The sequence below is a fragment of the Taeniopygia guttata genome, chromosome 1, assembly GCF_048771995.1.
Source record: "Taeniopygia guttata chromosome 1, bTaeGut7.mat, whole genome shotgun sequence".
In the NCBI taxonomy this organism is placed as follows: domain Eukaryota; kingdom Metazoa; phylum Chordata; class Aves; order Passeriformes; family Estrildidae; genus Taeniopygia; species Taeniopygia guttata.
This window is the reverse complement of record NC_133024.1, coordinates 89,986,761-90,006,154: the sequence shown is the minus strand read 5'-3', so window position 1 is coordinate 90,006,154 and position 19,394 is coordinate 89,986,761. Positions and strand designations below refer to the sequence as shown.

The 19,394-nt window shown below is 42.8% G+C and overlaps 2 protein-coding genes across 2 annotated transcripts in view; both read right to left on the bottom strand.

The window, feature by feature from the left end:
• Positions 1 to 3,874: 3,874 nt before the first annotated feature.
• LOC100226687 (uncharacterized) lies at positions 3,875 to 18,269 on the bottom strand. Its single transcript, XM_030279642.4, has 2 exons — positions 18,153 to 18,269; positions 3,875 to 16,066 (listed from the first exon to the last, which is right to left on the bottom strand). The coding sequence occupies exons 1-2, from the start codon at positions 18,185 to 18,187 to the stop codon at positions 11,428 to 11,430; spliced, it is 4,674 nt and encodes a 1,557-aa protein (XP_030135502.2). The 5' UTR covers positions 18,188 to 18,269; the 3' UTR covers positions 3,875 to 11,427.
• ADPRHL1 (ADP-ribosylhydrolase like 1) overlaps positions 18,251 to 19,394 on the bottom strand; it is a 24,865-nt gene continuing 23,721 nt past the window's right edge. Inside the window, exon 8 of the mRNA XM_072933321.1 lies at positions 18,251 to 18,269. Coding sequence (XP_072789422.1) covers positions 18,266 to 18,269 — 4 coding nt within the window. The 3' untranslated portion in view covers positions 18,251 to 18,265. The remainder of the gene's footprint in view (positions 18,270 to 19,394) is intronic.

Below are 19,394 nucleotides of genomic sequence, written 5' to 3'. Positions count from 1 at the left end.
TTTAAAAAAAATAGCAGTGAAACTTCAGAGTGAAAAGGTTACTATGTTACTGAAAACTCTGTTTTCAGGGTTTTCCCAGGAATTATAGAGCAGCTGCATGTTGGAAAGAAATTCTTTCTCATAAGGCTCTTGGGAGGGCTCAGGAGTCTTTATTGAACAATAACTGGAAAATTTGACCCAGAGAGCAAGTTCTTTATGTTTCCTGGAAACACATAATTCATGTTCCAGTCTCATTTTGTAGCCCTTGAACATGACAGAAATGTAAGGGGAAAAGTAGGAAAATGGAAAGGAAGAGAGGGAAGGAAGCAATAGGAAATTCATGTGTCACAGGATGAGCTTAGCAGAGTTTCCATGAGAGCAGTGAGGGAAAAACATATATTTTTTTGTCTATTAAAACTACTCTTTGCAACATCTTATTGTTACTTTTGTGAAGCATTAATAATTTTTTCTTTTGTGAATTGCTGAAGGAATCCAGATGAGTTTTAAGCACAAACATGGACTTTGAAAAAATAGATATGAAAAACATATTTTCCTAGAAATACTTTGTGATTCAGTGGGACCCAGACTGAAAATTTTTGAACTCTAGAGAATTTAACTCATTGTGGCACAGAGATCAGTAACACTGCAAGTCATTGCTTGAGTCTTAATCTTGGATTCTGCTGTGGGGCCTTTGGTGTCAGTTAGTATGGGTATCTCTTAATTCATGTCTGTGTATTACTAAAGACTGTAGGGAGGACCAAGAAATGATCAGATAATCATCCCATACTGTTGCTTCACCTCCTGGAAGAGCAGTTTTAATGATTTTGTGCTGTGAATTGTAGCTGCTACTGCTGAAGTGGGGAGTAAAGATCCCTGTTTCCATTACAAAGAGGGATGTTTAATGATCAGCTGAAATATTGATATTAGCATCTTCGGGGCAATATCCTCATGCCCGGCCATGCACACAAAACGAAGCGTTGTGGGAGAACTGTCGGGCGGGGTGAAGAATTAACTCTGAGCTATCATCTTCAGGCAGAATTTGTTTTCCCGACTTCCTTAAGGATGCAGGGCTTTTCCTTGTCAGCAAAAGGCACATCTCCACATGGCAAACTCGCCATCTGCAGGCCAGTGAGACAACTCGCCAGGGGCGGGGAAGGAACAGTCCCACAAGCTCAGGAACACCTTGCTTACGGTGGTTTTACGATTTCCTCTTCTTTTGTGCTTCATTTAACAAAAGGAAATAACTCCCTGGGTGTTATGCCAAAGAAGTTTAGAGTGTCTGTCTCTGGAGTTTAATCCTCTCCCAGCAGATTGTTTTAAAATGTAAAAAAAATTAGACTTGATGTTCTTCTGCAGCAGGCTTCTTCTACCCTTTTTAACTCAGGTCTGGTGGGAGAGAGCATGGCTTCCCAGCCCAGCCCTTAACACCCGCCCCCAGCTACTACGAATCAGCACTGTTGCATCCCCAGAAATACAGTTTTGACTAGAACACATTGTTTCATAAGCATATTTTTGCCATGAGAACATGTTTTGTTTTTCTTTTTAATGATACTAAAACACAGTGTTTCAGGAAGTGTGAGCTTTCTTTGTCAGGCTGGGGGAATATTATTGGAATGAATTTTTCTATTTGAAGTAAATCTTAAGGAGGATATTTACTTTATCTCAGTGGTTATTTTGTAGTGCTCTTGAATGTCAGTTGCATCCAATTAATAATAGAAAGTCAAAACTGAAAGTAAACTGAAACTCAGTTTCCCCCCATTTTGAATAAAAATTTTTCATTTAAACCTGGGTTTCTAAAGAAGAAAGCATAAAGACCTGGTTTTGCATTTCTGTCTGCCTAGAGTTGGGCACTGGTGGTATACATTGGAGAGCAGCGTGTGCTTATTTTTAAAAAAAATATTTCAAGAGGAGTGAACCAAATTTTTATTGTTTGAAAGGGAAGGACCCAGATGTTGTGCCTCTGCCATGTATCTGTTTCCAGATGAATTCTGAAAACAGGAGACTGAAGTTAATAGAAAATAGTATTCAGAGTGAATTTTCCCATTGCCTGGAAACATCAGGTGAGCTCTTGGTTGCAGTCAGAAGGGTCGTACTCTGCACACATACACTCATTGCAGACTGCCATGACACAAGGAACTTAAGTGTTAAGAGGTGAGGGGAAGAGTCATTCATTCCTCTCACATAGGGGGAGAAGCAAGGCATAGACCAAGGCTGATTCTTTTGACATCAGCAAGCCTTACTGCACTGGGGGACCAAAATCAAGACTTAACTGTATTTTCATTATATTTTCTTGGGACCCCATTGGCCTTAAGTGTTTGGTTTCATGGGGTACTTACACAAGTCTGTTTCTTTCAATTCTTAGTGACATTTAGCTTCATACATACATGGGAGTTGTGTTCCCACACAGTTTACACACACTCTTTGTACCTTTTTCAAACATGGGTTGTATAGTCTGTGAATAAAAACACCAAAGGATATCAGAAGTCCCTGAACAACTGCTGGCATTGATTTGGGTAAGAGAAGAGGAGTTGTAATTCAACTAAACATAAAGCTGAAAAAGTGCTGCCTTTGTAGGGGGTTGCTGTGATGACCTGTGTGCTCTCGTGGGCTGTCTATCCCCATAACTCTGTTCACTCTCCACCACACTTGTCCCACTCAGTGTCACCTGTGTATGTCTCCTGAAGAAATTGCACTGGAAAGGAGGAAGGGGAGGTGAGGATCAGTGGTGGTGGTTTTGGAAAAGGAGACAGATGTACAATGGTGAATGGTCTGGGTTTTCCTGTGCTGCTTGTATCCAGGCACTGGCTCCAGGCTGGGCGGCTGCTGGAGTCTGCCCACAGATACCATCTCAGCTCCCTGCTGCCTGTGAAGTACATCTGCTGCTCTGTAGGCAGGATGCATGGATGGATTAATTACAATGATTTCACAGACAGTTTGTGACAAGAAAGAGAAGACTGAAGTTGGCTCCTCCAAAATATCTTCAGATGGGGCAGGGTGAACCCTCAGCAAGATCCTTCTCTTCCCTTCACTGGCATTTATGGGAGCAGAACAAAGGCCCAGAGCAAGTGTTGGGGGTCTATAGAGGGTTTGCTCCTCACAGACTAGCCCCAGGTTTGCCCAAATGCTCTGGCTGAGCAGCAGGCAGGGTTGGAATGCTTGCTGGTCATACTGGACTATCCAGTGGGTAACTGTATGTCCATGTTCAAAGGTTCAGTTTTGCTAGAGTCTCCTGTTCTGGGAGGAGAGCATCTGGCAATCTCAACAGTAAAAGCTGTTTTCCTCAAAGGTTATATGTTAAACGCCTGGGGCATTTCCACCGTTCCAACACCAATTTGGTCACCAGATTACTGACTTCTTCTGCCAGCCTTGAACCACAGGTAGCCAAACCTGATCCAGCCCTGCCACATCACTGGGTTTGTTTCAGGTGTGCATTCAAAAACTGCCCTCACCAAGCAAAGGCAAGACAGGCAGTCATGTCAGGTCGTGCAGCCCTGGCCAGCCATCCCCTCTATGGGCAGCACCGGAGGCAGCTGGTCCAACCAGCCCAGTCCTTAGCCAGGTTCCTGCTAAGTCCTGCTCCTGTTTCAGTAGCCAGAGTCACCTCCCTGACACACAGTTTTCCCTTTGCCCATGTCTGAGGAGCCAGCAGGGTAAAGGCAACAGGGAACAAGCTACAGAAAATGTAGGTTTTTTCTGGGCTCTTTTCAAAGCCATTCCATTTGCATAATTAATGTTCTATATTTTCTACTTATTCCCAGCTGTCACATGAAACTTGGCACATGTCAGCTCTCTTGGGCATAAGGAAAACAGTTTGTATACTGATGAGACATTTACAGATGCAGTTTGTCTTTATTTCTCATGCTCCTTCCCTGATAATGACAGAATGAATACCAGGTTGATATTTTATATGCTTTTACTATTTTAATCTTCTCAATACACAAATAAGATTCAGTGGTACAAATAAGGAACCCTCTGAGGAGGAAAACAGTGTCATTAAGAAATCTGTATGGCATGACAATGGTACAGACTTTCTTGTCACATGATGTGTGTAATTTAAATGAGTTAATAAAGATGTCTTTTGGGGATTTCTGATCTTCTGGAGCTTGGAGACAGTTGGAGTTGAGATACATTTGGTGGAACCTTATTTGGGTGTTTGGAACACTGCTGCTTACATGTTCCCATTCCTGAGAAGAATCAAAGGTCTCAGTAACTGGGTTATCAATCCAGCGCTGCCTTTTGATAATCCATTGTATTGGTATGAATCCCAAGGGGCACAAGGATTTCACTCTGATGGTGTAATTCATCTTCACAGTTATTTCTTGAGAAGGATGGGCTGGCTCTAAAGTGTCCAAAAGGCTTATTTGATTCCTTCCAGAAGTCTTGGGAAGTACAGCGATGGGAAGGACTCACCTACTATATAGACTACATCTCAACCAGCAACTACAGCAAATGGTGTCAAAATGGTGTGCAGCCTGCAGCAAGTAGTTGAAATTCTTTGTGGTAAAGGCAGGCACTGGCTGCATTTACCTACAAAGCTGCAGGAAGCTGGCCATCCCTGCATATCAATTCTTTTGCTCACGTGCTTTTCTTTTGTAGATGCAGGGGAAATAGATGTCCGTGAAACTCTCCTGTATTTCTGGAATTTAGGGCACTTTATTTAGAAGGGGCTTTGGTTGCCTAACATGAGGCATCTTGCAAAAGAATCTTGGTTTTCAGAGAGCAAATGCTGAGCACTTTCCCCAAAAATCAGATCTGTGATAAGATGCCCCTTTTTGGATATTCAGGGTCACTATCAATTTTTTAAAAGAGAGCCCAAAGCTATTTGGTGGCTTTTTGCGGATAACCAGTTCAGTGCATTATAGATTTTTATGGCTTTATTTCCCAGTGATTTTTCCCTCTGGCAGTACATTTCTGCTGTTGCATGATAAGCACCATTGAGAGCTTGCTGTAGTACTTGTTTGCCAAATGAAAATCCCACCATTTTACACAGTTGTTTCTTGTACCTACAGCTGAGGACACATTGAGGTTACTACCAAGTGCAGTAGCAGGAGGTGTGTTGCAATTCCATAAACTGTTTCAGGTCCTTCAGATCCTAAGAGGCAAAATACTGACCTGCTGATTCTTTGGTTATTCAGTATACAAAAAGTCTTTTAGTTGGCAGGAAAATAGATACCTAGCAAGTTTTTTTTGCTCCCATTTTTCCTAAATTCTCATCAAGGAGTGAAAAATGTTTCAATTCTATAGAAAGATGTTTATGGAAATGAAAAGGAGAAATAAAGCTCACAGGACATAATACGTTTCAGAAACCACATTGTGAGTGCAATAGTTGAAACTGTTTTGCTGATAGTACACATCCCTGTGCTCATTTCTCAAGTAAGAGAGATTTACTTTAATGTTCCAGAGAAAGCCCCCTGCCCTAAAATCTGTAAGGTTCCCAGATATTACTTATCACATTTCTCTGATCAACCAGACAAACTTCTTTTGGATGGTGTCCATAGTAGCACAGGAATAAGAGAAAAAATGTTTCCCTAAATTTTCCTACTATTCCTGGCACTATTTTTCATCTGCTTTCACCACTGCTTGCCTGCATCCTGCTTTACAAATTCAACCATTAGGTGGGGCATTTCTACTGTCAGCAGCCCAGATTTCATCTGCAGCATCTTGTGCCTGGGACAGATGCTGAATAGCGCCAGGATATGAGGTCCCTTCTGTTATCTTTAGAGCTTTCTTCTTTTATCAGCTCCATTTATATTTAAAATAGTACAAAGGGGGAAACCTGAGTTAAATGGTTACTTAATGGTCTTGGTCTCTATCTTTTTTGTCATGTGTGATGTGTTAAATGGTATCCAACTGAAGAAGATGCTGATCAATTACTAAGTTATGCAGTTCATAGCCAAAAGTGTGCACTCATTCGTTTTTTTTTAAATTTCATTTGAACAATTTGGAATCAGATAGCATTTCCAGGACAACTATTTCTTCCTGGTTCTGATGTCTGGGTAAAAGCAGTGACACATTTCCTGACATTGCAGTGGACTAGTTGTGTCTCATGATACAGCACTGGCCTCTGTTCTTCCATGGGTTAAACCTTCACAGGGTTTGGGCTTCCTTTGTGTGAATAGCTATTCTTTATATGCCCTTTTTAAATTTGAAAAATAAAAAAAAAATAAATGAGGAGCTCTTTGTTATACTTATAGAGACTACTCATCCAGCATGGCTGAGCAGCCTTTTCTGAACTGGGGGGAGAGGGAGATCTCCTCTGGCCCTCTGAGCTCTCCTAGCACCTGAAGTCCCAGAAATGTAGGCATCACTTTCACTTCATGAAACTTTTGGGGAAAGTGATGGGCTCTTTGCAAACTCGGGATTCTGAGGCCTGGGCTTGTTCCAGTCAGCCCCAAATGCTTTAATCAAGGACTGTGTTGCTGCAGGAAATGGAGGGACAGAGAGGCACATCCAGAGAGCAGTTGAACTTGTTCTGAGTTTGGGGACCTGGAGAGGGCCCCAAAGGCAGAAGTTTGTCCTTCAGTCAGAAACGTGGATGAGTGGTGCTGCTGGAGCTGGTGTGCACTTGTTCAGCACTGTGAAGGGGACTGTGCTATCATACTGATGTGCCAGATCCAAGCTTGACTATCCAAATTAGTCCAAACCAATCCTTTTGGGATTTCTGTATTACTAAGCCCATCTGGCAGATGACCTGCCAAGAAGAAGGGCTAGGGGAGATGTGACTATGGCCTAATTAGAGAGGACATAAAAAGTCTGAAGCACTTTACAGATGGCTGGTACTGGGAGCCTGCCTGGCTTCTCTCTTACCTCAATCTCTAGGCACCACTAACTACTGACCTGCTTTTGCAGATGAGACCCTTCAGGTACCCCAGCTCCAGCTCAGAGTCTGGACTCCCCTTAAATGCCTCTTCTATTCAGGGTTTCAAAAACTTCTGAAAAGCCTTGCTTTGGAGACTCCAAAGCAATGGACTATGCTTGAGGCAATAACATTGTCATTAATTTTGCCCAGTCTCCTTAAAAAAAATCTCTTTCCATGAGAATCTAATTCCATAGGAATATAAAATTTCAATATGTCACCTTAGAAGGTGAGCCTTGAAAAACCTTTTCTATCTGGGCTTTGGGGTTGTTTATATTCCCTGTTCCTGGCCTGATTGTGATTGTGTATCTGTGCCCATAGCTAAGCCAGGACTTTCAAGAATCATTACTAAAAAAAATTCCTGCTACATTTAGTATAGGCTAAGGATCTAATTCCTCCAGTGACCTTGAGAGATGTTTTCCTTGAGAACTGTACATTAGTAAAACAGAAGGCTGTAGTATGGAAAAGGAACAGAACTGCACAGAATTACACCCATTGTCCAGAACCCCAAAAGCAAAGAGAAGTGCTGGCAGATGCCTCAAAAGTATGCGTTAGTAGGTCAGTCAAATTGAAATAGCAGCTGGGAGGGCTCTGTTCACTGCCTCTCCTGTGATGGAGTGGGAGATGTGCCTAAAGGATAGCAGGTGCAGGAATTTTTACCCCTCTGCTCCCGGGGGTAAAAAAATTGTGAAGGATTCCTGACACTGGGAATGAAACTGTTTTCTGTTGTGTCAGAAAGGGTCTCATCAGAGTTCAAGCCTGGCCATTTGCACACATGGCATCATTTGCATTGATGAATATACCACTCCTCAAATTCCTTTTCTTTCTGAAATATTCATTTCTGGCATTTCTTTTCTTATCACCAGTGCTAAATTTCCTGCCTACTTTGTCTACAGTGACTTGTTTACTGCAAGGCACAGCAGCCTTTGACTGCTCCTTCATGACTGGAATTTTTATGGCCTTGCTCTCTTCTTTTCTGAAGGATTAAGTGTGCTAACTCCCAGAATGAACTGATTTCCTTAAGTGAGGCTTTACCCATAAGGATGTATTTCATGCAAATCTATGTCAGGTTTTAAATGTACTTCGGGGAGGGTCATTTGACATGGATGGATGTTTTATTTTACCAGCAGAGCTTAAGGCATGCAACAGCCTAGAAGCTGCCCCTCACAAGATGACTCTGCCTGGCTTACCCTGAACACAGGATGCTGCATGTAGTGTTGATCCCTACTGAGAAGAGCGAACAAGGCAGGTGTAAAATGAAAGACTTATGGGCTTCCTGGTGCCTAAGGACAAGCTCTGCTGGGAAGCACCTGTTTAATGTTTGTCTAACTTTCTGGCAGAGTTAAGAACTCTTTCAATTTGTTACAGAGTAGTAATATTTCCAGGTGTGAAAAAGGGGCAACTTCCCCCCAGTTTCTTTTAAAAGATTAGCAAATGAATAATTGAGATGACTTCTAATTAGAATAATTGAATTCTAATTAGATTAATTAAAATGCCATCTATGAGAAGGTGACCTGTCTAATGGGTAAGGGAAAGTATGAGTATGTTGTCTAACTAGACCTTAGACAAGCCTTTGACACTGTTTTCCACAGCATTGACCTAGAGGAATTGGCTGTTCATGGCTAGGAAGGGTGAACTGTTTGCTGGGTTAAAACACAGATGGATGGCCAGGCCCAGAGGGTGAGGGTGAATGGAGTTGCATCCATCTGTTGTCTGGTCACCTGTGATATTCCCCAGGGCTCAGTACTGGCTTCAGTCCTGTTTAATATCTTTATCAATGATCTGGACAAGAGGATTGAGCCTGCTGTCAGTCAGTTCACAGGTGCCCCCAGGCTGGGCAGGAGTGTTGATCTGCTGGAGAGCAGGAAGGCTCTGCAGAGGGGTCTGCACAGGCTGGATCGATAGCCCGAGATCAGTGCTGTGAGGTTCAACAAGGCAAAGCACCAGGCCCTGCCTTTGGGTCACAATAATCCCAGGCAGTGCTACAGGACAGAGAAGCTGGAAAGGTGCCTGGAATAAAAGGATCTGGGGGTGAACATGAGCCAGCAGTGGCCAGGTGGCCAAGAAGGCCAATGGCATCTGGGCCTGTATCAGCAATAGTGTGGCCAGCAGGAGCAGGGCAGTGATTGTCCCTCTGTACTCAGCACTGGTGAGATCACACCTCACACCCTGTGCTCAGTTTTGGGCTTCTTGCTGCAAGAAGGTCATTGTGGGGCTGGAGCGTGTCCAGAGAAGAGCAATAGAGCTGGTGAAGGGTCTGGAGCACAAGTCTGATGAGGAGTGGCTGAGGGTGTTTAGGCTGGAGAAAAGGAAACTGAGGAGGGACCTCATCACTCTCTACAGCTACTTTAAAGGAGGTCGTAGTGAGGTTTGTGTTGGTCTCTACTCTCAGGTAACAAGCAATAGACAAGAGGAGGTGGTCTCAAGTTGTGCTGGGAGAGATTTAGATTGGATATTAGGAAAACTTCCTTCACCAAAATGAATGTCAGGCATTGGCACAGGCTGCCCAGGGAAATGGTGGAGCCACCATCCCTGGAAGTGTTAAAAAAATGTGTGGATGTGATGCTTAGGGATATGGTTTAGTGGTGGACTTGGCAGTGCTGGGTAATGGGTGGACACAACAGTCTTCAAAATCTTTCCCAATCACAACAATTCTATGATTCTTTGATTTTTCCTGTACAGGCAGAAAAAAACAGCTAATAGAGAATTTATTCTTCAAGTCTGGTACAAATGCTCTATGCTTATTATTTCACCTTTCTCAAACATGAAATGCAATAATGGATAATAAAAAGTAAACTATGCTTTTGTTTTAGTACAAAGTGGCCTTTATGGTTGCCAGTTTATAAAAGTTTGGTGGACGAAGTAAACCCTGTGTGTAAGGGCAGTGTTGTATTTCCAATAAAATCTATTTTAGTTTTTGAGGACTGGTGTGATACATAAATCAAATTTTCACTTTGTGACCCTCTACATGCCAGAAAGCCTAATTCTTGGCAGGTTGGGAAGGAAAAAGAAGTCAAAGTTTAAGCCTCCTCAGTGGTCGGGAGATACAATGTTCACGCTTCCACTTCCTCCCAGCAATGTCCCCAGCTGGGCTAGCCCAGTTGTCATGTATGTGACTCATGTATATTGTGCTGGCAAATGGGTTTGATCTCAGCTTGCTGCCAGCCTGTTCTTGTCCTCAGTCTCTTGATGGCAGTGGGTGGGGGCATTCTGCCAACCTGTGCTTAAGGAACAGCCAGCCCTCAGCTGCAGAGCGTGGTCATAGAGAGCATCATAAAAATGGAAGGGAATTCACTACCACAGGAAAGCAGGACCCTGTTTGTGTGAACCCTCTGTCCTGCTGAAATTGAGTCCTTAGGATATGCCTTTAGGGTTCCTCCACAGCAAGTTTTAATATGAATGTGCAATTACAATGCTAAGGTAAACTCCTGTATGGGAGAGTTGGCGCTGTGAGATGTTCTGTCTGTCACAGCTTTACTGAGACACCCCAGGCAGCAACCCTGCCCTCACTTCTCCAAAACAACATTCATCTTTTGTAGAAGATGCTATTATTGTAAACACAAAAATTTACCCCTTTTTTAGGATTCAGTGACACTGAATCTTGCTTTTTACTGCTCTGCTTTTTACTGCTCTGCTTCACATTGCATTAGAAAATGAAAACTTCCTAAGACTTTAAATGTGAGCTGAGGCACCTGCCTCATGTCTGTGTGCCCCAGCATTTAGAGTGGGACAGATGTCCCAGGAAAAGCTGAATTGCTATGTCAAAGTGTTGAGCCCCTCTGGCTTACCTTGTCTTCATGGCCTTTCAGCATTGAGCTTTTTGAGCTCTTACACTTGTTGCATATTCATTTGCAGTAATTAAGAACCCCTTGAAATGGTGTACCTTTACAACAATAATGCATACAGTATGTGGCCAAAGTGCAAATAGTTTCCGAGGAGGTTAAATCACAATTTTTCCAGTATTAATATTAATGAGTCTGATCATTTGCATTTGCGGTAAATGCCCTTGTAGCATCAATTGCTTTGAGGATTTTTTTGCAGATAAATGAAGCATTCCCCTCCTTCTCTCATACATCTGCTAACAGTGTCACTCAGTGCAGCAATAGATCAACAGTTCCTGCTAATCTGTGAAAAGGCAGAGCTTAGAACAAGTGCTTTTTGACATAATTAAAGCTACACTGCCTACCACTATTCCTGGAAGAAGAACTAGCAGAGTTTCATTAGAACAAGTAAATACAAATAGAGTTCAGCCTGAACAGTTGTCTTTGTTACAAACAAAGCCCATTAGTTAGGGAGGAGAATTTGAAGCAGGTCTGAATTCACACTGATCTCAAAGCCCTTCTCATATTTAATTTATAAACTGATGATTAATTCAGTGATTAGCTAATTCACTTGCAGTGATTAATTTAATTCATGTCTTCAGGCTAATGTTTAAGAAAGAAAAAAACCCTAGCTCTGATAGATGCACATCAATGTCCTTGTGATTAAAAAATGATAATATAATGCCCTGGAGGAAAAAGGAGAAAAGAAAGATCAAGTGAGTCTGTAGCATGATCTGTTGTAAGTTCTTGCCTAAGCTGTAGCCGTAATTTTTAGCTGTGATGTTTAAATGTGTCAGTTACTCTAATGATCAATGGTTTGAAAGCTGAATCTAAGGATCCTTCACTGTAGCTTTCCACTGTGTATTTTGAGAATGGCGTTGCTTTAGAGCAGTCCTCCAGCTCTGCCTTTTTCTCACTCGTTTTGCCAGCTGCCTGCCCACTCCCCTCCCTTTCAGCAGCATCATTCTCATGCCTCACCAAAGTCTTTGACGAGAGCGCTTTGTACTTCTTAAATCCAGGCTGCTTTTCTCTCTTTCCAGCAGGATTTACCACATCTTTTGATACAACATGTAATGATGAGAATGATTTGGGAGATTTCTTTGTATTAGACAAACTGGTCTCTTTTGGGACAGCACTGCTTTTACAGTTTAGGCCATTGCTTGGTGATGGAACTTGATAGCTTCTGAAATCACCCACAGGGCCTTCCTCTCCTGAGCCATCATTGCTGTGCCTCTCTGACTGAGCTGAACAGCCTAGCTGGTATTTCTCTCTTCTCTTAGGGTCACTCTTCTTTTCTGGACTACCAGTTTTATATGTTGGTTTTTCATCATGTGGTGGTGGCAAATGCTCCTTTTTGACTGTGGAATTATTTCCTTGAGGCTTCATGGGCAAATTTGAGTATGGGGACAGGCACATCTCAGAAGCTGGATCTTTGCTTTTATCTTTTACAGCATTTGCATCAGGCTTTGTAAAACTTTTAGATATAGTTTGTGGTTTTTCTCCTTGAGTATTTTTCTCAGGCTCTAATAATTTACTTGAAGGAGGCAATGGATGGTTACCAGAACCTTGGTATTTATCTTTCTCTTTTGCAGCCTTTTCTTCAGGTGACCTGGTGTCCTCTCCTGCTGGTATCTTTTGCTTCCTCTCTTCTGAAATGCTTTTTTCTTGAGGCTTCAGTATTTCATTTGAAGAAGGCAGCTTCTCAGAATCTGGATCTCCATCCTTTTCTTTTACAGAATTAGTACCAGGCTTCTTAAAACCTGAAGAATCTGATGTTTTTTGCTTTTGTTCTGGAGTAATTTTTTCTTGAGGCTTAACCAATATTTTTGGTGGTATTGATGGACACTTCCTGGAACTTGGAAGTTTGTCTTTCTCTTTTGCAGTATTTGTATCAGGTGTCAGAAAATCTTCAAATCTCATTTGCTGTTTGTCTCCTGTAATATTTTCCTCATGCATTCCTGACTTTCTTGATGGAGGTAGCTGGTGCTTCCCAGAAAACTGCTGTTCAATATCCTCTTTTACTTCTTCTGTTTCAGACGATCCAGTGTCTTCTGCTGCTGGTGTCTTTTGCTCCCTCTCTCCTGAAGAGCTTCTGTCTTGACAATTTGGCACTTTGTTTGAAGAAGGTGATTGGAACTTCTCAGAGGTATGTTTAGTCTCTTTTTTCTCTGGCTTAGTTTCAGGCTTTACACAGATGTCACCTGGTGACATCTGTTTCTGTGTCTCTAGAGTGGTATCGTCCTCATCAGCCATCTTATTGTCCTGGTATCTTGTATGTCTTGGTGGCATTGAATAATTGTTGAAGTCTGACTTGATGTTTTCCAGCCCTTCACTGTCATTTGTATGTTTCATTGGCTCATCCGATGAGTCCAGGTGTTTTTTCCTGTTACTGTAATTGATGTTTTCATCTCCTGTCACATCATGTTTGTGTTTCACAAAATCTCTTGAAGATGCTAGATTCTCTAAACTCTGTCCAATATTTTTCACTCCTTGAATGTTGGTATCATGCTCTGATGAAGGTAACTGGGGTGATTGAAGACTATGAGCATCATTCTCCTTTGAAGAGTTATTATCATAGTCCACAATATCATTTGGTGTGAATACTGGTTCCTGCTCAAATTTATGCAAGGCATTTCTCTCTTCTTTCTCCTCTGTCTCCATCTCACTTTCATGCTTCATGTCATCATCTGAGGAGAAGAGCTTATCCCTTGTGTGTTCAGATATTTTATTTCTACTTTTTGCATCTTTCTTTTGGTCTGAGACCAATTCAGGTGATGAAGGAATTTGATTCTCTTCTAGCATACCACATCCTTGCTTTTTGGTATCATCTAATATTGGTGTTCGGCTCTTCTCCAAGGGTAATAGGGGGTTTCCTGCTAGTGTGGTTTTATTTTCATGTTTTCCTGGCTTTGTGGTTGAATGTGAAAGACAGTTCTCATGTCTCTGACATGTATTTGTCTCTTTGTCTGTAGAGTTTTCATTTTCTGTTGCATGATCTGGGAATAGTCCTTGGTTCTTAAAATCACATATGGTTTTATTTTCCCCCATTGTGTCATTCCCACCATTTGTCAACGCATCTGCAGGAGGGTGTGGAGGCTTCTCACAGCCATGGCTGTCATGCTCATGTTTCACAGCACCAGCTCCCTGTCCCACCAGATCAAGAGGTGGAAGTGCCAGAGGATTTCCAAGAGTGCAATGGATACCTTGTCCTGCAATCCCACTCATCGATATTGGAAAAGAGGTTGACAAGGGTGAGTGCCATGCCTCAGAGTCAGGCCAGGGCATCTCATCTGCAGTGTCCTCTTCATGCTCACTGACAGATTCAGATGGCTTGTAGCAGGTCTCCAGGTCAGTGAAGGAACTCCTTTGCAGGGCTTGATTGTTTGAGTGATTCATCATTTCATTTGATGATGATAATTTGTCCTTCCCAAAATCTTCTGAAATAAAGGAACTGTGCTTCACAAGGTCACCTGGCAAAGGACTTTGTGTTTTTTCCAAAGAAGAAGTGGTATCCTCTTCTGCTGCAGCACCAGGCTTTGACTCCAGGCTCTCATTTGACGAGAGTGTAGGTTTGTTCTGATTTGCATCTGGAACTTGCATGTCCCTATTGGAAACATTAAAGTTATTTTGTGAGCAAAAATTCATTTGAGGAGGCTGAGGCTGCATGGTTTTTAATTCATTTTGCATTTGGCTGTTGGGTGTCTTATTTTCCTCCTCTATATTTGGGACATCACTATCATTTTTGCTAGAAGTAGAAGACATTTTGTCTTCACTGTGAAATGTTGCTTCTTTTTTGGCTTCCTTAGAACACCTGCCTCTTAAATCCAGTGCCTCTATTGGTGCCTTCAAGCCAGAAGCTGGTATTAGGAGAGTTAGCTGTCGATCATCCATCGAAGGCTCAACTTCACAAGATGCTGAAAATTTTGTAGAGAAAAATGGCAGTATGTTTTCCAGCGCTTTCTGCTCTGGAACACATTTTTGGCCTGCAAAGAAAGGGTCTTTTTCTGGCTCTGTGAGCTCTGTGTCATCTTCATCTGAACCATATACATACAGAGATATTTCAGGAATCTCTCCTGGTTTAGTATCCCGAGGACTTTGTTCATAGGATCCTCCAGGTGTGCTAGAGACAGGTGAGTCAGAAGGTGGGTTGTCTTCCTTAACAGGTTGCAGAGCACTGGTAATCCCCAATAGTGCAGATGTGTCAGGCCCAGCTGGCATGTTAGTTCTGTCACAATCTAGACCACATTCAGGTAAGGGGGGAATGCAGCCTGCAAGATCTTTGTTTTTATGAGTAGCTGAAGAGTTATTTATAACAGGATGAAAGTTGGGTCCCTGTTTTGTGGAATCTGTTTTAGCCTCAGCTAAAACATCCTTTGCATCTGACATGGCCTCTGGTGCCACCAGTAACTCTTCTTTGTCCTCCCTGTCCTGTGCTGCATTTCCTAGGGTTTTGTTTTCTCTGTGGTTTCTGTCGGATCCCTCCTTTTCCTTCAGTAGTGTGCCATGACCAAAAGGCTGCTTTGTGGCATTATTTTTTGACCAGCTCCAAGGATGGTTAATTTTGGTAGCCATGCTGAATCTAGGCACTGGAACTGTGGAGCACACTAAATTTTGGGACTCTGGACTCTTTATACCTGTGGCTGTCATTGCTGCCATGCGCAGCACTCTGACCTCAGGCTTATGAATAGCTTTTCTGCTGGGGAAGTTTTTAGTCTTTCTCTCACCTTTGTGCAAGAGCGATGCTTTCACCTCTGCAGCTGAGCAGAGAGTGCTTTGTTCAAACTTCTCCTTCAGTTTGGACAAGACTGAATTCTTATTGGTTATTTTTGGCAAACTGCTGTTTGCTCCCTTCTTTTTCCAGCTGGGAGAATTTTCCTTAGCTTCTTTTTCTTCAGCAGCTAAAAATTTCTTCAGGATGTTCTTCACTGTGTTTTTTCCAGTCACACTAGTCCACCTTGCCCTCTCGCTGGGTGCTGTGTCTGCATCCTCCTCCACTGTTTTTCCATCTCCCTTCCTATCTCTACTTCTGTCCAGCTTGTTACCGGCCCTGCTCACCCACATCTTCTCTTTAATGACCAGTTTGCCGACTTCTCTTCTCTTCTTGGTGTACGGCTCGCGATTGTTGTTTAGAAACCTGGACCGCAAGAGCTGAAATCTGGTTGGATACTGAACCCTGACTGGATCTGGACATGGCTGGTTAGAGCTCACCTGGTTTTCTTTACCTTCTGCCCATTTTGTCCTCTTGTTGCTGATCTGTGGATCGCCAGCTGCAAGCTCGGTGACATACAGCAGCAGGCTGCTGAGAACAGCAAAGGCTCCTTGCTCTGTTGCCATCCTATTGAGCTTCTTCTTCAGCACCAGAGGGTCTATAAGCATCTTATTATCTCCACAGAAGTGTGCGCTTTTGGTGCTGTGCAAGAGAAAACATAAATGTCTTTTCAAGTTGTCAGCATTGTCACTACCTTCTTACTTTGCTTTAATGGCATGCTGCTACGCATGAAATGGAAAAAAAAACCCACTTAAATTTAGAATTTCTCAAGAGAGTTGATGTTAGTGGCCTGTTAAAAAGCATGCAAAGTGCTCAATAAGCTTAATGAGGCATGGTGTAGCAGGAGTGTCAGGGCTTCAGATTGTCCCACACAGCATTGTCAGCTTTCTTCTGTGTTTTGTGGGCAGTGGAAGCACTTAGGGAAGCAAGAAATGTTAGTCAGGGTCACTACATCTCCTCTGTGCCACTAGTCCCTCATTTAGAATTACCATGTCCTAAAGTGAGAGCAACACTGAAGGCATATTCCTTTCCTGCTAGGTAAAGTGTAGGCAAAGATAAATATGATGAGATTGCAGTTAGCATGAAACCATGGTTCTGTCTGTGGTTTATAACCATTAAAACAAAATATCAAGGCTGAGGGGCCCAAATGCGCCACTGATGGTTTTTACTATTGGTATAGGTTAGAAGTCAGTAGATACCTCCCCAGAATTAAAAAAAAAAACACAACAGGTTTGCTGATATTTGCTTTTTGATAGCACTCAAATCCCACATCAGGACTATGCTCTTAAATCCACTTTGTGAAGGTTATCACCACAACAACAACCCTGGCAATGTCCCTTTACTACAACCTCTTTTAATCTGGAGGAAGAAGGATGGTATGTTGGACCTTTGCTTGTTTGAAGAACCAGGCCTTTGGACAGCTGGGGATTTAGGCAATGCTTTAATTGGTGTGGATCAGTTACTAAATAAAATACTGAACTCAGCACAAAAGCTGGAGCTTGAAATCAATAACAATAGATAGGTCTAGGAGGGAAAAAATGGAGAGGTGTCATCTTTCTGACACTATGAAAAGCTGGAAGGTTACTTCACTGTGCAGTGAAATACCTTCATGCACAGAATGCAGCCTGCATACACGCAGGGTATTAATTTTTATGACCAGGAGTGGAATAAAAAAATTCTTTACATTAAATCCACATGTAGTAAATGAAGAAAGGCTGCAAAGAGGATCATCCTTCAGGGAATGTCAAGCTCAGAAAACTGGGGAAGGCCCAGATGTGCCCCAGCAGCTGGCACACCATGGTCTCTGAAAGAAACTGGACCTGGCCCCCCACTGCAATATTATGGAGGCTGTTTGCAAAGTGAATGGCTGGTCCTTGTCCAGTTGGGTTGTGAGATTTGGATTCCACTTGGCTGCATTTCAAGTGCACATATTGAAAATTACATCCCTCAGCAGAGGGATGCATTTGCCATCTTGAATGGAAGAAGGTCTATTTATAATGACTTTGTAGGTATTTTTAAAGGCCAATAAAAGAAAAAAGCCTGACAACTGGCCCATGTCTAATGTGACAAACAATATCTTGTAGGTTTTGATAGGGAATGACCACATTTCAGCATAGCACGGGTGGTATCATCCACCCTTTCCCCTACCAAATTAACCACATCCAAAGAGGCAAAGATTCTATGTTACACCAAGAAGCCCATTCGTCCCAACGATGGGAATTTCCAGAATAAAGAAAGAACCAGAATTCAGAGTACAATTGGCTAAAAATATCCAGGTTCATTCCCTCTCCTGCAAGTCTGCTGATATTTTAACTGCAAGCTTACCATCCCTCTCCTCCCTGAATACACCTGTCTGGTGTACTCAGAAAAACATGTGGGGCCATCAACCAATGTGCTTCAGGGTCATCTCTGATCTCTCAGAACAGCAGTGGAACCAGATGCCCTGCTTACCTTGCCCTTCTGGACTACTTTGGTTGCTATAAATGGCCACAGTAAAATACAGACTAGTCTTGCTTTCAGGATAGCCAAACTACTATTGATTGTGAAGGGAAGGAGATCAGGCCCTCTCTGCTAGGAATATTCATATGAGCTATGAAATTCAAACAACTTTGTTAAAATATACTACGAGTGAGCTCTATTCAGGGATTTCCTTTTCCATGTTAGAGTGTTATTATAGGATGCCATCTGAAATGTAGCATTTATGGGAATACTGCATTGCTTTAAGTACCAAGACATGTTGCATGGGTTGAGTGTTTGATCCATATTCACCAGCCAGCAGCAGAAAATGAACAAACAGCTATGGCACCTATTTAGGGCATCTGCAGTTCTTCCAAGATGACGTCACCTGCAAATGACCATTGTGACCATGTAAATCTGAAATGCATTCTGTGCAAGGGCAGTGGTACAATGACACTGAATTCTGAGACCACCACAAAAAAATGGAGGTAGTGATGAGTCTGCTTTAACCTAGTGTTTGGGAAACACCATGGTTTCCCCTCAAGGAAGGACGCCTAAGTAAGAGCCTTCTCATGTTTGGGAGCATGACCGCCATTCTCAAAAGGCTAAGTCATCATCCCTAATTTTTCCTTACTGTCTTTTCCCAAGTTGCATCCTGCTACTCTTAAACTATGCCATCTATCAATGAAATATAGTCACCTCTATATCAACTACAGACAGTAAATTCTAATCCCATTGGGAGTATCCAGACAGGTAGTCCCCATGCACAGGGGGGAACCCCATGCCAGCAGAATTAATTACCCAGCACTGTGAGCTATGCCATGTGACAAGGCAGATACTTGGGCTCCTCCCTGATCCTGCAAGATGGCATAACGGCTTTATCTCCCTCACCCCTCTCTTCACCTGGAGACACCGGTTTCCACTCTTTTTAATGATTGTGATATGCCTCAATGTGCTGCTGCTTATGGAAGCTGGTTTATGCTGCTGCATGGTTTTCGATGTCTGGAGGACAGACTGCTTGGACCTGTAGAGGAGGCAAGGACACCTTCAAAAGTTTCCTATCTTCTTGGCCTACAAATAATTAAGATGCATAAGACAGGCTGCTTAGTTACTTATTTATAGGTTCTTTGGGGACACTTATCACAGGCAGCATCAGAGTGGTAACAGCCTAATATGCGAATGGACAGCAGTGCAACCCTATCCTGCTGGCCAGCCTGTCCCAGAGAAACCTCTGCAGTGGATACTCCTGTGTCGCGAGCAGAGGAGAGCTGAGGTGCCAAGGCAAAGGGACAGGAGCTGGCACTCTCTCCCAAACCTGCCTGCTGCCTCCTGCACCAGTGTCCTCCAGCCTTTCCATTCAGTTAGGGGGTCCAGATGCTGCTGAGTAGCAGGGCATGGTGGCATCCCATGGCATTTGCTAAAAGAATACATTTGTAGGATTTTCTGGTTTAGTGTCTCTGGTGTGGAAAAGAGAAGGCCTTGTCTCCTGAACCTGAATTGCATGTTAAATATC

What these genes read in the sequence shown, in the direction of transcription:
- LOC100226687 (XM_030279642.4), bottom strand. Translation starts at nt 18,187, where the DNA reads ATGGATCAAACACTCAACCCATGCAACATGTCTTG. An exon ending in AACCCATGCAACATGTCTTG is followed by an intron (nt 16,067 to 18,152) that starts GTACTTAAAGCA and finishes TCTCTTGCACAG; the next exon opens with CACCAAAAGCGCACACTTCT.